The sequence below is a fragment of the Panulirus ornatus genome, chromosome 1, assembly GCF_036320965.1.
Source record: "Panulirus ornatus isolate Po-2019 chromosome 1, ASM3632096v1, whole genome shotgun sequence".
In the NCBI taxonomy this organism is placed as follows: domain Eukaryota; kingdom Metazoa; phylum Arthropoda; class Malacostraca; order Decapoda; family Palinuridae; genus Panulirus; species Panulirus ornatus.
Window position 1 is genome coordinate 24,711,536 of NC_092224.1, and position 12,275 is coordinate 24,723,810.

A 12,275-nucleotide genomic window follows, 5' to 3' on the forward strand; every position below is an offset into this window, starting at 1 on the left:
GATAGAGTAGCTTTGTGGAAGGTTTTAAGAGTATATGGTGTGGAAGGTAAGTTGCTGGAAGCAGTGAAATTTTTTTACCAAGGATGTAAGGTATGTGCACGAGTAGTGAATGTCAGTTTGCGGCAGGTATGCGTGATGTCCCAATGGTTGTTTAATTTGTTTATGGATGTAGTGGTTAGGGAGGTGAATGCAAGAGTTTTGGAGAGAGGGGAAAGTATGCAGTCTGTTGTGGATGAGAGGGCCTGGGAAGTGAGTCAGTTGTTGTTCGCTGATGATACAGCGCTGGTGGCTGATTCGGGTGAGAAACTGAATTAGTTAGTGATTGAGTTTAGTAAAGTGTGTGAAAGGAGAAAGTTAAGAGTAAATGTGAATAAGAACAGGGTTATTAGCTTCAGTGGGGTTGAGGGACAAGTATATATATATATATATATATATATATATATATATATATATATATATATATATATATATATATATATATATATATATGATAGAGTTGATAGAGATGCTCTGTGGAAGGTATTAAGAATATATGGTGTGGGAGGCAAGTTGTTAGAAGCAGTGAAAAGTTTTTATCGAGGATGTAAGGCATGTGTACGTGTAGGAAGAGAGGAAAGTGATTGGTTCTCAGTGAATGTAGGTTTGCGGCAGGGGTGTGTGATGTCTCCATGGTTGTTTGATTTGTTTATGGATGGGGTTGTTAGGGAGGCGAATGCAAGTGTTTTGGAAAGAGGGGCAAGTATGAAGTCTGTTGTGGATGAGAAAGCTTGGGAAGTGAGTCAGTTGTTGTTCGCTGATGATACAGCACTGGTGGCTGATTCAAGTGAGAAACTGCAGAAGCTGGTGACTGAGTTTGGTAAAGTGTGTGAAAGAAGAAAGTTAAGAGTAAATGTGAATAAGAGCAAGGTTATTAGGTACAGTAGGGTTGAGGGTCAAGTCAATTGGGAGGTAAGTTTGAATGGAGAAAAACTGGAGGAAGTAAAGTGTTTTAGATATCTGGGAGTGGATCTGGCAGCGGATGGAACCATGGAAGCGGAAGTGAATCATAGGGTGGGGGAGAGGGCGAAAATCCTGGGAGCCTTGAAGAATGTGTGGAAGTCGAGAACATTATCTCGGAAAGCAAAAATGTGTATGTTTGAAGGAATAGTGGTACCAACAATGTTGTATGGTTGCGAGGCGTGGGCTATGGATAGAGTTGTGCGCAGGAGGGTGGATGTGCTGGAAATGAGATGTTTGAGAACAATGTGTGGTGTGAGGTGGTTTGATCGAGTAAGTAATGTAAGGGTAAGAGAGATGTGTGGAAATAAAAAGAGCGTGGTTAAGAGAGCAGAAGAGGGTGTTTTGAAATGGTTTGGGCACATGGAGAGAATGAGTGAGGAAAGATTGACCAAGAGGATATATGTGTCGGAGGTGGAGGGAACGAGAAGTGGGAGACGAAATTGGAGGTGGAAAGATGGAGTGAAAAAGATTTTGAGCGATCGGGGCCTGAACATGCAGGAGGGTGAAAGGCGGGCAAGGAATAGAGTGAATTGGATCGATGTGGTATACCGGGGTTGACGTGCTGTCAGTGGATTGAATCAGGGCATGTGAAGCGTCTGGGGTAAACCATGGAAAGTTGTGTGGGGCCTGGATGTGGAAAGGGAGCTGTGGTTTCGGGCATTATTGCATGACAGCTAGAGACTGAGTGTGAACGAATGGGGCCTTTGTTGTCTTTTCCTAGCGCTACCTCGCACACATGAGGGGGGAGGGGGATGGTATTCCATGTGTGGCGAGGTGGCGATGGGAATGAATAAAGGCAGACAGTGTGAATTGTGTGCATGGGTATATATGTATGTGTCTGTGTGTGTATATATGTGTACATTGAGATGTATAGGTATGTAAATTTGCGTGTGTGGACGTGTATGTATATACATGTGTATGGGGGTGGGTTGGGCCATTTCTCTCGTCTGTTTCCTTGCGCTACCTCGCAAACGCGGGAGACAGCGACAAAGCAAAATAAAAAATAATATATATATATATATATATATATATATATATATATATATATATATATATATATATATATATATTCTACTTTGGTTTCTTTAGCATACGTCCCCACGTTACAGGAAACTTGAAAAGTTCAGTGTGGAAATGATGAGTCAAGCCACAACAGATAGTGCGGCTGACGGCGGGCCTCAGTGGCAGCCAGCCTGCAGGGTACCGACGGTGACCCTTCCTAAGCACACAGCCTGACACTAACCTGTCAATGTCGATATCACTAATTCGGTGCTCGTTGGGTGTTCTCCTACAGTGTTACTACTCTCTGAATGTGTTTTCATGATAGTGAAGATTGTGCACTTGAGTAAGACATTATCACTAAAAGATTACTGCTGCTTGAGGCTTCTTGTTGCTGTTGTTTTGAAGTGGCGCACTAGGCTGGCCACAGCCACAAACGACCACACATGAGTGTAACTGCTAGTAAGTAAACTAAACCATATATATATATATATATATATATATATATATATATATATATATATATATATATATATATATATATAAAACTTGTCTTTCTTGTGTACAATTCATGCTCAAAATAGTAGCTCAAGACTTTCTGTTTATTGGAAAACAGAATTCGAGCGGGGAGTGTTGATGGGTCGCATTTCCAAGATGACCCTAGAAAAAAAGTGATTCTCCAACTACGTAGAGATAAATGTATTAGGTTTCTCAGTTTCCAACATTTCTTGGTATAACAACGGGTGTGTCCAGGCACACTGGTGTGAGGCAATGGTGTGATTACTAATTGTGTTAAAGGGAGAGTTTTACACTCGAGTTACCCCTGTTGCTTATTCTTATATAAGTGTTTATCATTTTACTCACACACACACACACACACACGTTCTAAGCTATGCCAGGTGCCGTGTTATATTCGTAATTAGAGATATAAAACGGGTAATTCATTGTCTTAACGAACAGCTGCGATATTTATTTCATGAAAATATACCGTATATAACTGGCGTTGTACTAAGCATGCACCGTAATTGAGAAACAGTGAGGCGGTAGGCAAAAGCAGGCTTTGTTGGTAAATTCGCATTCAACATTTCTTCTCACTCTCCACCATTCCTCCTTGACCGAGGAAAGTCAAGACGTTAAAAAAGTTTAAGAATTGTGTTGCTTACGGTATCTGAAGTATTTTACAAATCCCCTGAATACACTTGTGATTATTATGGCACTACTTTTGTCTAACAATACTTATATACTATACTACACTTTACTATGTTACTTTTTTTTTTTTACTATACTTATGTGTGTGTAGGAAGAATTTTCTTCCTTTGAATGGATAATGGGTAACAACGGTAAAATACTAGCAAATTTTGATTTGGTGTGCCGCGAGGATCAAGCAGACTCGAACATTTGAAATAATAACAGTTGAGAAACCCTTCCCTAGTTGTTGATGTGACTGAAGCGCTCTAAGAGTACGTTTAGTGTTAAATGTTTAAGTTCGTTTATACATGGAAAAAAGGCAATTTACTTACATGAACATACGGCATTTGAATATGACTTCTAAGTTGTGAGTGCGGTGTTTGTGATCCGACGAACTCATTGTTCTTTAGGACCATCCTAATCATCCTAGGGGACCATCATCATCCTAAAGGGTCACCATCATCATCCCAAGGGGTCATCACCGAGGATCATCACGATCCTCTGTGACCATCATCATCCTTAGCAATCACCACCATCCTGTGTTAATCACTTTTGTGGGACATATTCGTCCCTAGTAATCACCATCACCTTGTGATCATCATCCACTGAGGCCATCATCAACCTTTGTAATCACTATCATCCTCTTGGACCATCATCATTATGAGGAGTCACATTGTCCTCACGATCATCACTTTTAGGGACGATTATTCTCCTGAAGGATTTCTTGCCATCATCCTTCGGGACCACAGTCATCCTCAGGGACCATTCATTATCTTCCCTGGGATCATCTTTTTACTTAGGGGGTTATCATCGTTAGGTATGATCACCATCGTCGCCATTGATCGCCATCATGCTCAGGGATCAACCTCATAGATCAACATTATCCTTAGGGATCATCATCGTCCTCAGTTATCACCCTCATAGATCACCATTATCCTGTCCTAAGGGATCATCATCATCCGAAGTCATCATCAACATCCTCATCATCCGCAGGGATCCATCATCCACAGTGGTCACCATCATCTGTATTGATCATCATCAGAGGTCATCACCATCATCCTCAGGGATCCGTCATCCATAGTGGTCACCATCATTTGTATTGATCATCATCAGAGGTCATCACCATCATCATCATCCTTAGGGATCCATCATCTGCAGTGATCACTATCATCCTTAGGGATTTTACCATCCAATATGATAACCATTATCCTCCTCTTCCTGCTCCTGCTACTCTTCCTCCTCCTTCTCCTGCTCCTCTTACTCCTCCTCCTCCTCCTGCTGCTCCTCTGCCTCCTTCTCTTGTTCCTCTTCCTCCGTGGTCCTTAACGGTATGTGAGTAGATCTTGTCCAAACTGATCGCTGCGGGGGTGATAGAGTTCTAACTGCAGCAAATCCTTTCATGCGATTTTCGGTGATATGATGCACTGTTAAATTTGCTGCTCATGTACTATGAATCTTTATCTCGCCACCATGAACTGTTCCCAGATGGTAGAGCGTAGCCACATACACCTTCCCGGAGGCCAGTCGACGGAGTTTTCCCAACGGACGAAGCGTCCAGAAAATCATTTCTTGATCATGGAAATTGTTATGGCATGGAAGGTCATGATCCTCTGGACACGTTATATTGGCCATTTCAGTAACATCGCTGAGGAAGGCAAAAGTAAAACAAAATATGAATAGTAAAAATGGCAGTGATGAATCCTTAAAGTGTATATAAGATATAAAAAAGATCACAAACATGATACGAGGTGAAGACACTGTTCAATTTGTAAAATTCTACATTTCGTAAGTTAAGAACTATAGTTCACAGGAATTCCCTGCCAGAGACAGAACAGCAGCACCATCCGGGCAGCGATATCCGGCGCTGCTGCTATCTAGTTGAACTCGTACATTTTCTTCTGATTTAAAGGGCACATTGTTGACGATTTTGGGGTCAAGCATCGTGAGCCGGATATGATACTTTGCTCTTTTCTGTGACGTTAAAGAGGCTTAACAACTCGAGAAATCAAAACGTTTCGATGGAGTTGTCAGGTAGGGGGTTCACGACCGCAGTTCACGTAATATATATAAGGTGAAGGCATGTACAGAGCACCAGATTGGGGAGGAGCAGTGTGCTTTCAGAAGTGGTAGAGGATGTGTGGATCAGGTGTTTGCTTTAAAGAATGTGTTTAAGAAATTTAGAGAAGATGGATTTGTATGTGGCATTTATGGATCAGGAGATATATGATAGGGGTGAGGGACATGCATTGTGGAAGGTCTTATATATGGTGTGGGAGGTAACCTGCTAGAAGCAGAGAAGTTTTTGTCAGGTGTGTAAGGCGTGTGTACGAGTAGGAAGAGGGGAGAGTGAATAGTTTCAAGTTAAGGTTAGTCTGCAGCAGGTGGGTGTGATGTCACCATGATTGTTCAACTTATTTATGAATAGAGTGATAAAGGAGGTAAATGCAAGTCTTAGAGAAAGGGGCGAGTATGAAGTGTGTGGGAAGATGAGAAGGCCTGGGAAGTGAGTCAGTTTTTGTTTACTGACAATGTAGCAGAAGTTGGTGACTGAGTTTGGAAGTGTGTGAAAGGAGAAAGTAGAGTGAATGTGAATAACAAGGTTAGTACGGTTATTAGCTTCAGCACGAATGAGGGGCAAGACAGTTGAGGTGTGAGCTTGAATGAAGAAAAGTTTAAGGTGGTGAAGTGTCTTAGATATCTGGGAGTGGACGGGGCAGCGATTGGAACCATGGAAGCAGAAATGAGTCATAGGGGGGGCGAACGTTCTGAAAGCACTGAGGACTATGTGGAAAGAGAGAACGTTATCTGGGAAAGCAAAAATAATGTTTTAAGAAATTGTAGTTCCAGCGATATTATATGGATGCGAGGCATGGGCTACGGATAAGGTTGTGCACAGGAGGGTGGATGTGTTGGATATGAAATGTTTGAGGACATTACGCAGTGTGAGGTGGTTTAATCGCCTAAGTAAAGTAAGGGTAAGAAAGATGTGTCGTATTAATGGTTTAGCGAGATGAAGGGTGTGCTGAAATGGTTTGGACGTATGGAGAGAATGAGAGGAAAAGATGACAAAGAGGATATATGTGTTTGACGCGGAGGGAACAAGGAGAAAGGGGAAACCATATTGGAGATGGAAGGACGGAGTGAAAAGATTTTGAGCGATTGGGGCTTGAGTATGCAGAAGGGTGAAAGCGCGGGATAGAGTGAATTGGAGGGATGTGGTATACAGGGGTTGACGTGCTGTCACTGGACTGAAGCAGGGCATGTGGAGGATCTGGGCTAAACCATGGAAGGGTTTGTGGTGCCTTCATGTGGATAGGGAGCAGTGGTTCGGTGCATTACACATGACAGCTCGAGCATGGTTGACAGCGGATGTGGCCTTTCTTCGTCTGTTTCCTGGCCCCTACCACGCTGCGCAGGGGGCGGCGATCGTGCGTGGGAAGAAGCGAATGTACAAGCATAAATTTTTTCTTTCATTCATTTGTGATGTTTCTTTTATGGCGGGGTGGCATCAGGAATGGATGACGGCGAACAAGTGTGAATACGTACATGTGTATTATGTGTTTATATATTTATATATATGTATGTATATATATATATATATATATATATATATATATATATATATATATATATATATATATATATATATGGAAAGAGGGGCAAGTATGAAGTCTGTTGGGGATGAGAGAGCTTGGGAAGTGAGTCAGTTGTTGTTCGCTGATGATACAGCGCTGGTGGCTGATTCATGTGAGAAACTGCAGAAGCTGGTGACTGAGTTTGGTAAAGTGTGTGGAAGAAGAAAGTTAAGAGTAAATGTGAATAAGAGCAAGGTTATTAGGTACAGTAGGGTTGAGGGTCAAGTCAATTGGGAGGTGAGTTTGAATGGAGAAAAACTGGAGGAAGTGAAGTGTTTTAGATATCTGGGAGTGGATCTGTCAGCGGATGGAACCATGGAAGCGGAAGTGGATCATAGGGTGGGGGAGGGGGCGAAAATTTTGGGAGCCTTGAAAAATGTGTGGAAGTCGAGAACATTATCTCGGAAAGCAAAAATGGGTATGTTTGAAGGAATAGTGGTTCCAACAATGCTGTATGGTTGCGAGGCGTGGGCTATGGATAGAGTTGTGCGCAGGAGGATGGATGTGCTGGAAATGAGATGTTTGAGGACAATGTGTGGTGTGAGGTGGTTTGATCGAGTAAGTAACGTAAGGGTAAGAGAGATGTGTGGAAATAAAAAGAGCGTGGTTGAGAGAGCAGAAGAGGGTGTTTTGAAATGGTTTGGGCACATGGAGAGAATGAGTGAGGAAAGATTGACCAAGAGGATATACGTGTCGGAGGTGGAGGGAACGAGGAGAAGAGGGAGACCAAATTGGAGGTGGAAAGATGGAGTGAAAAAGATTTTGTGTGATCGGGGCCTGAACATGCAGGAGGGTGAAAGGAGGGCAAGGAATAGAGTGAATTGGAGCGATGTGGTATACAGGGGTTGACGTGCTGTCAGTGGATTGAATCAAGGCATGTGAAGCGTCTGGGGTAAACCATGGAAAGCTGTGTAGGTATGTATATTTGCGTGTGTGGACGTGTGTATGTACATGTGTATGGGGGGGGGGTTGGGCCATTTCTTTCGTCTGTTTCCTTGCGCTACCTCGCAAATGCGGGAGACAGCGACAAAGTATAAAAAATAAAAAATATATATATATATATATATATATATATATATATATATATATATATATACATACGTACGTCTGTGTGTGTATATGAGTGGATGTGGCCTTTCTTCGTCTGCTTCCTGGCGTTACCTCGGTAATGCAGGAAACGGCGATCAGGTATAAAAAGATATACGTTTATCCTTTGGTTTGTGAAAAACAAAACAAAACGCCAGGTATTGTTTCCTTGAAGCTAAGTTTGGCATATGATTAGGATAATGATGTATGTCCACCACTGTATTAGTCATGAAACAGTTTGTTGTGAGTTTAACATTATTACAGGGTCATGTGAGTGGCTGGAGAACCCTCTCCGGGGCCGGCCTCGGCCCAGGCGAAACCACAAGCCCACCCGGACCAGGTAAGCCCGCCGCCGACAGGCTACCAGTTTACTAGTCTTGTACTGACCACTCTCGTCCGGTGGTTCCCCGTCACCCAGCCTCTCCTCACCATCCTTATTCTGCTGTTTTAAGGAACTCCCGTGACATTGCTCTTGCTCCTTGTAATAATATGCTGAACGCTTAACATTGCACATTGTTATCTTTGAAACCCCAAATTTATGCATCATTACATTTATTTGTCGAGGCCGGATTTTTAAACATGTCAACTGTTTGTCGAGGCCGGATTTATAGTTGGATTTTTAACATGTCAACTGTTTCAGCAGCACAGATTAACTACATGTAGTCTCACCAACGCTTCTCATTTCTCTCCTGCATTAGCTTTACTTTTTTTAAGTGTGTATCTTGGCAAGACCTTTTTATGTTATGTTAAAAAATCTATCACCATCAGTAGCATGCTGTTCTTAATCAGTAGACTGATTTTCACGTAGATTTGATATCTGTATACAAACTATGTAGAATATCTTGATCACCTGAGACTGCTTAGCCACTTCTGTATAATGATGGTATACCACATATTCCTGTACACTGATCTACTTGGAACACGAACAGCCACAGTGACCATGAATTTGCCCCTATATACTCCACATATCACATTCATCAACCCAGTATCATACCTTCATGTCTGACGCGGCTACTCCACACGTCATTTTCATCATCCTAGCCTAATCCCTTTCCATCGTACCTTCATGTCCGGTTCGGTTTTTGTGTCGTGAGCTGTGTACGTGAAGCAGCCATCTGACGGTGGCACCAGTCACACATTCTTCTCATGAGCCAATGTCAGACGTATGTCAGGCGAACTTCGCTCATTGTTCTAGCCAATGAAAGGAAGGTCGGCTGAGCAGACTCACTTCAGGTGAATGAATCTCCGACACAGTTTCCTACATGGAAAATCAGATGAATTAGTAAAACTGTTCTAGTATAAAACCTCACAAAAATGTATTTGACATGGTATCGCATGATGTGATTGCCCATTACATTTGAATATATTGGTATTTGTTTAAGTTAGTTTAAAAGCTACTGTTTCTTCTTCAGTCTCGATTTTTTAAGTAATCAAGTAAACCTGAGGTGTTTATACTACAACTTTTGTCTTCTTAACTCTTTATAAGCCGATATAGCCTCTCAGTGGAACACACACACACACACACACACACAAAAATATACCTGGTGGGGTATATATGTGTGTGAATGTGTATGTGTATTCATAGGGGTAAAGACATGGCACATTACCTCAAGAGAAAGAGACGGGGCAACACGAGTCTAAAACTCTACGTGGTCTCCCCTTAGCGCACACAGTAATCGTTTACAGAACTGAACAAAGACAAAACAACAGAAACCGTACCCCTAAGTTTGCCGGGAACTCATTTTTTAACGTATTTGAAAATCTTTGTATTGTCAGCGGCATTTGTGTGTAGAGTGTCACTTAAATCCCGATTGATTGGCTTCTTACAGGCAACAGCGTCGCGATTTTCTTTTTTTCGCGTATAATGACCTGTCTATAAGAAACAACTTATATCAAGTATTAAAAATCCACGGCAGCGCTCTCGCAGCTTCGTATTTTAGACAAAAGTGTTACTGACAAAAGCTCTGTTTCTAGAATACTGTCTCGTAGGGATATGAAGAAGGGAAGTGAAATCTGTGGCCTCATTGTGTCTGTAAACTCATTACGGTAAGATCTTCCTTAAGGAAAGGGAGTTTTTTTTTTTTTTTTTCATCCACCGAGGCCTTTGTGCTCTACTCTCGCGGTAACGCGCTGCACATGACATCTTCATTGCTGAATGGCTTGGGACTAGAACAGCCGAGTCCACAACATGTAAGCGTTAACTTCAAACGAAACGGAAGTTGATTTCAAGTAAAGGAAACGCCAGCTTCCTTTTGTGCAAAGTGAGGAAATCTGACGAGTGTTTGTTTTTCTGTACCCGTGAGCATGACCCCTGGTTATGATGGCCTGACTCGTTGGCTTGACCCATCATGGTCAGATCAAAGGCCTGACCATATCATATCCAAGGGTCGTACCACCTTACTCAAGGGTCATACAGTCTTCCTTTCATGCTCAGGGGGCTCCTGTCATGGGTTTCATAGTGCTAATCCTTAACGTTTCGTATCTTACTGTACGTGTTGTTACTTTAGTCTTCTTGTTCCAACGTCCTTCTCATGCAGTCTCTTCCTGCTAGGGAGCTGAAGAACGCTGTTCTACAAGACAGTGCCCTGGACCTCTTCTTTCCTACGGTCTCTGCTGACGACTCGGGATCCCCTGGCGTGACTCTCCTCGGCGCCGCTGATGTGAACGTGTCCACACCTCAGTACGGGTAGGTCGCCTGGTTATGACAGTATCGGGACGTGAAGAGGACTGAGTATTAACTAGCTTCACGCTGGAGGCTCTGGTATCCTGCAAAGTTCAAGAAATGTTTTGGTTTATCCTGAAAGTGTAAATAAGTTGTGAACGTAGTTAGTAAACTTATCATGCAACAGGCTTACGATTCCTTATGAAGACGAACCAGTGCAGGTGGTAGATCATGATGCCTCACATGAAAGCACAGGTTCGATTCCTGCACACTTTAGTCATCTGCGGGTTTCTTGGTTATCCTTAGCTTGAAACTTGTATCTAAATGGAGCAGTCCCGTGGGGATGGTAAACAAATGATACGGTGTGCTGGACCTATGATTAAAAACTACACGAACGTGAGGAGATAAAGTTTTGATACAGAAAATTGTTTTCATGTTCACGGAAAAGAAAGAAAACGTGTGTATGCTATTTGCTACCGACTGTGCTACTGACGGTAGCGCGGTCTTCGAGCTGCAGGAGCCCTGTAAAAGGAATATTTTCGAAGGACACAGTGTTGTAGAGGGAGGGAAGTGTACAATATGTGTATTTACCCATGCCAGGAGAACCATAGGGATGTGCTTTCTCTGCCCCCCATGTAAACAGTGAACAAGGGAGACATGGTCATCTTGTCCATGTACACCTGTGTACCACATAATCGTCCGTCTTCCCCATGTATCGTGAGAAGTGTCTTCACCTCACATCATCATACCTAACAAAGCATATAAATATGTGCTTCCCCTTGCCTTACCTTACCCTGTATATACGCCAGTGTGTCCACCTGTATCATGTTGACCTTACGTGTCCCGACAGCGTGGCGGCGTCGGGGATCCCTTCGTACCAACCAAGTCTTCCTTCCTTTACCCACCACCTGCCGGAGAAGGATCCTAACCCCTGTGGTGGCCAGGCTGGGGGAGGGCCGCCAGACGCTGGTGGTGGATACAAAACAGAGGAGGAAGAGGAAGGGGGTTGGGTGAGACACGCTGCAGGAGAACACATACTAGACGGAAGACGGAAAAAGATGAAAAAGAAAGCGGGTGACGCAGGTGTCAAGACACAGTTAGGAGAGGACGAAGAAGACTCCGACATCATCACCACGAAAGCGTAAGTTCTCTCACGTTCTTACTCTGGTCTTATAACGTCAAGCGTTACGACCTGCAGCGACTGTGTGAACGAATGTGGCCTTTGTTGTCTTTTCCTAGCACTACCTCGCACGCATGCGGGGGGAGGGGGTTGTCATTTCATGTGTGGCAGGGTGGCGACGGGATTGAATGAAGGCAGCAAGTATCAGTTATGAATGCCGCCCATACTACATGCTGGAGACGACCCGTGGTGTCTGGTGCTACGACTTGTATCGCAGGGACGACCTCTAAGAGACATACCCAACACTTAAACATTGATCTCCAAAGCTTGGCGGCCGTTTGTAAGTATGTCTGCTTGGGAGCCTTTTTATCATTATGTATGGTTGGCGGTCATTTGTCAGTATATGAGCTTGATGGCCATTTATCAGTATGTCTGTTTGGTGGCCATTGGTCAGTATGTCTGTGTGGCGGCCATTTGTCTGTTCTGCCTGGAGAATATTAGTCAGTGCTGCTTTGTGGACATTTGCATGTTTGCTGCTTGGCCATTTGTCTGTATTTTTTACGTGGAGGCCGTTTTGTCAGCATGT

At 43.2% G+C, this 12,275-nt stretch overlaps 1 protein-coding gene and 1 long non-coding RNA gene across 3 annotated transcripts in view; one reads left to right on the forward strand and one right to left on the reverse strand.

Annotated features, from left to right (window-relative positions):
- The first annotated feature begins 2,179 nt into the window (after positions 1 to 2,179).
- Positions 2,180 to 12,275, forward strand: part of LOC139764399 (uncharacterized) — a 32,045-nt gene continuing 21,949 nt past the window's right edge. The window contains exons 1-4 of one of the 2 annotated variants that reach the window (XM_071690989.1): positions 2,180 to 2,460; positions 8,172 to 8,247; positions 10,459 to 10,593; positions 11,420 to 11,710. In XM_071690989.1, the coding sequence (XP_071547090.1) occupies positions 2,445 to 2,460; positions 8,172 to 8,247; positions 10,459 to 10,593; positions 11,420 to 11,710 (518 nt within the window). In that variant the 5' untranslated portion in view covers positions 2,180 to 2,444. The remainder of the gene's footprint in view (positions 2,461 to 8,171; positions 8,248 to 10,458; positions 10,594 to 11,419; positions 11,711 to 12,275) is intronic. The other variant, XM_071691069.1, reaches the window with a different exon arrangement.
- LOC139764585 (uncharacterized) lies at positions 3,519 to 10,529 on the reverse strand. Its single transcript, XR_011716418.1, has 3 exons — positions 10,395 to 10,529; positions 8,970 to 9,165; positions 3,519 to 4,831 (listed from the first exon to the last, which is right to left on the reverse strand). It is a non-coding gene; the product is annotated as an uncharacterized lncRNA (long non-coding RNA).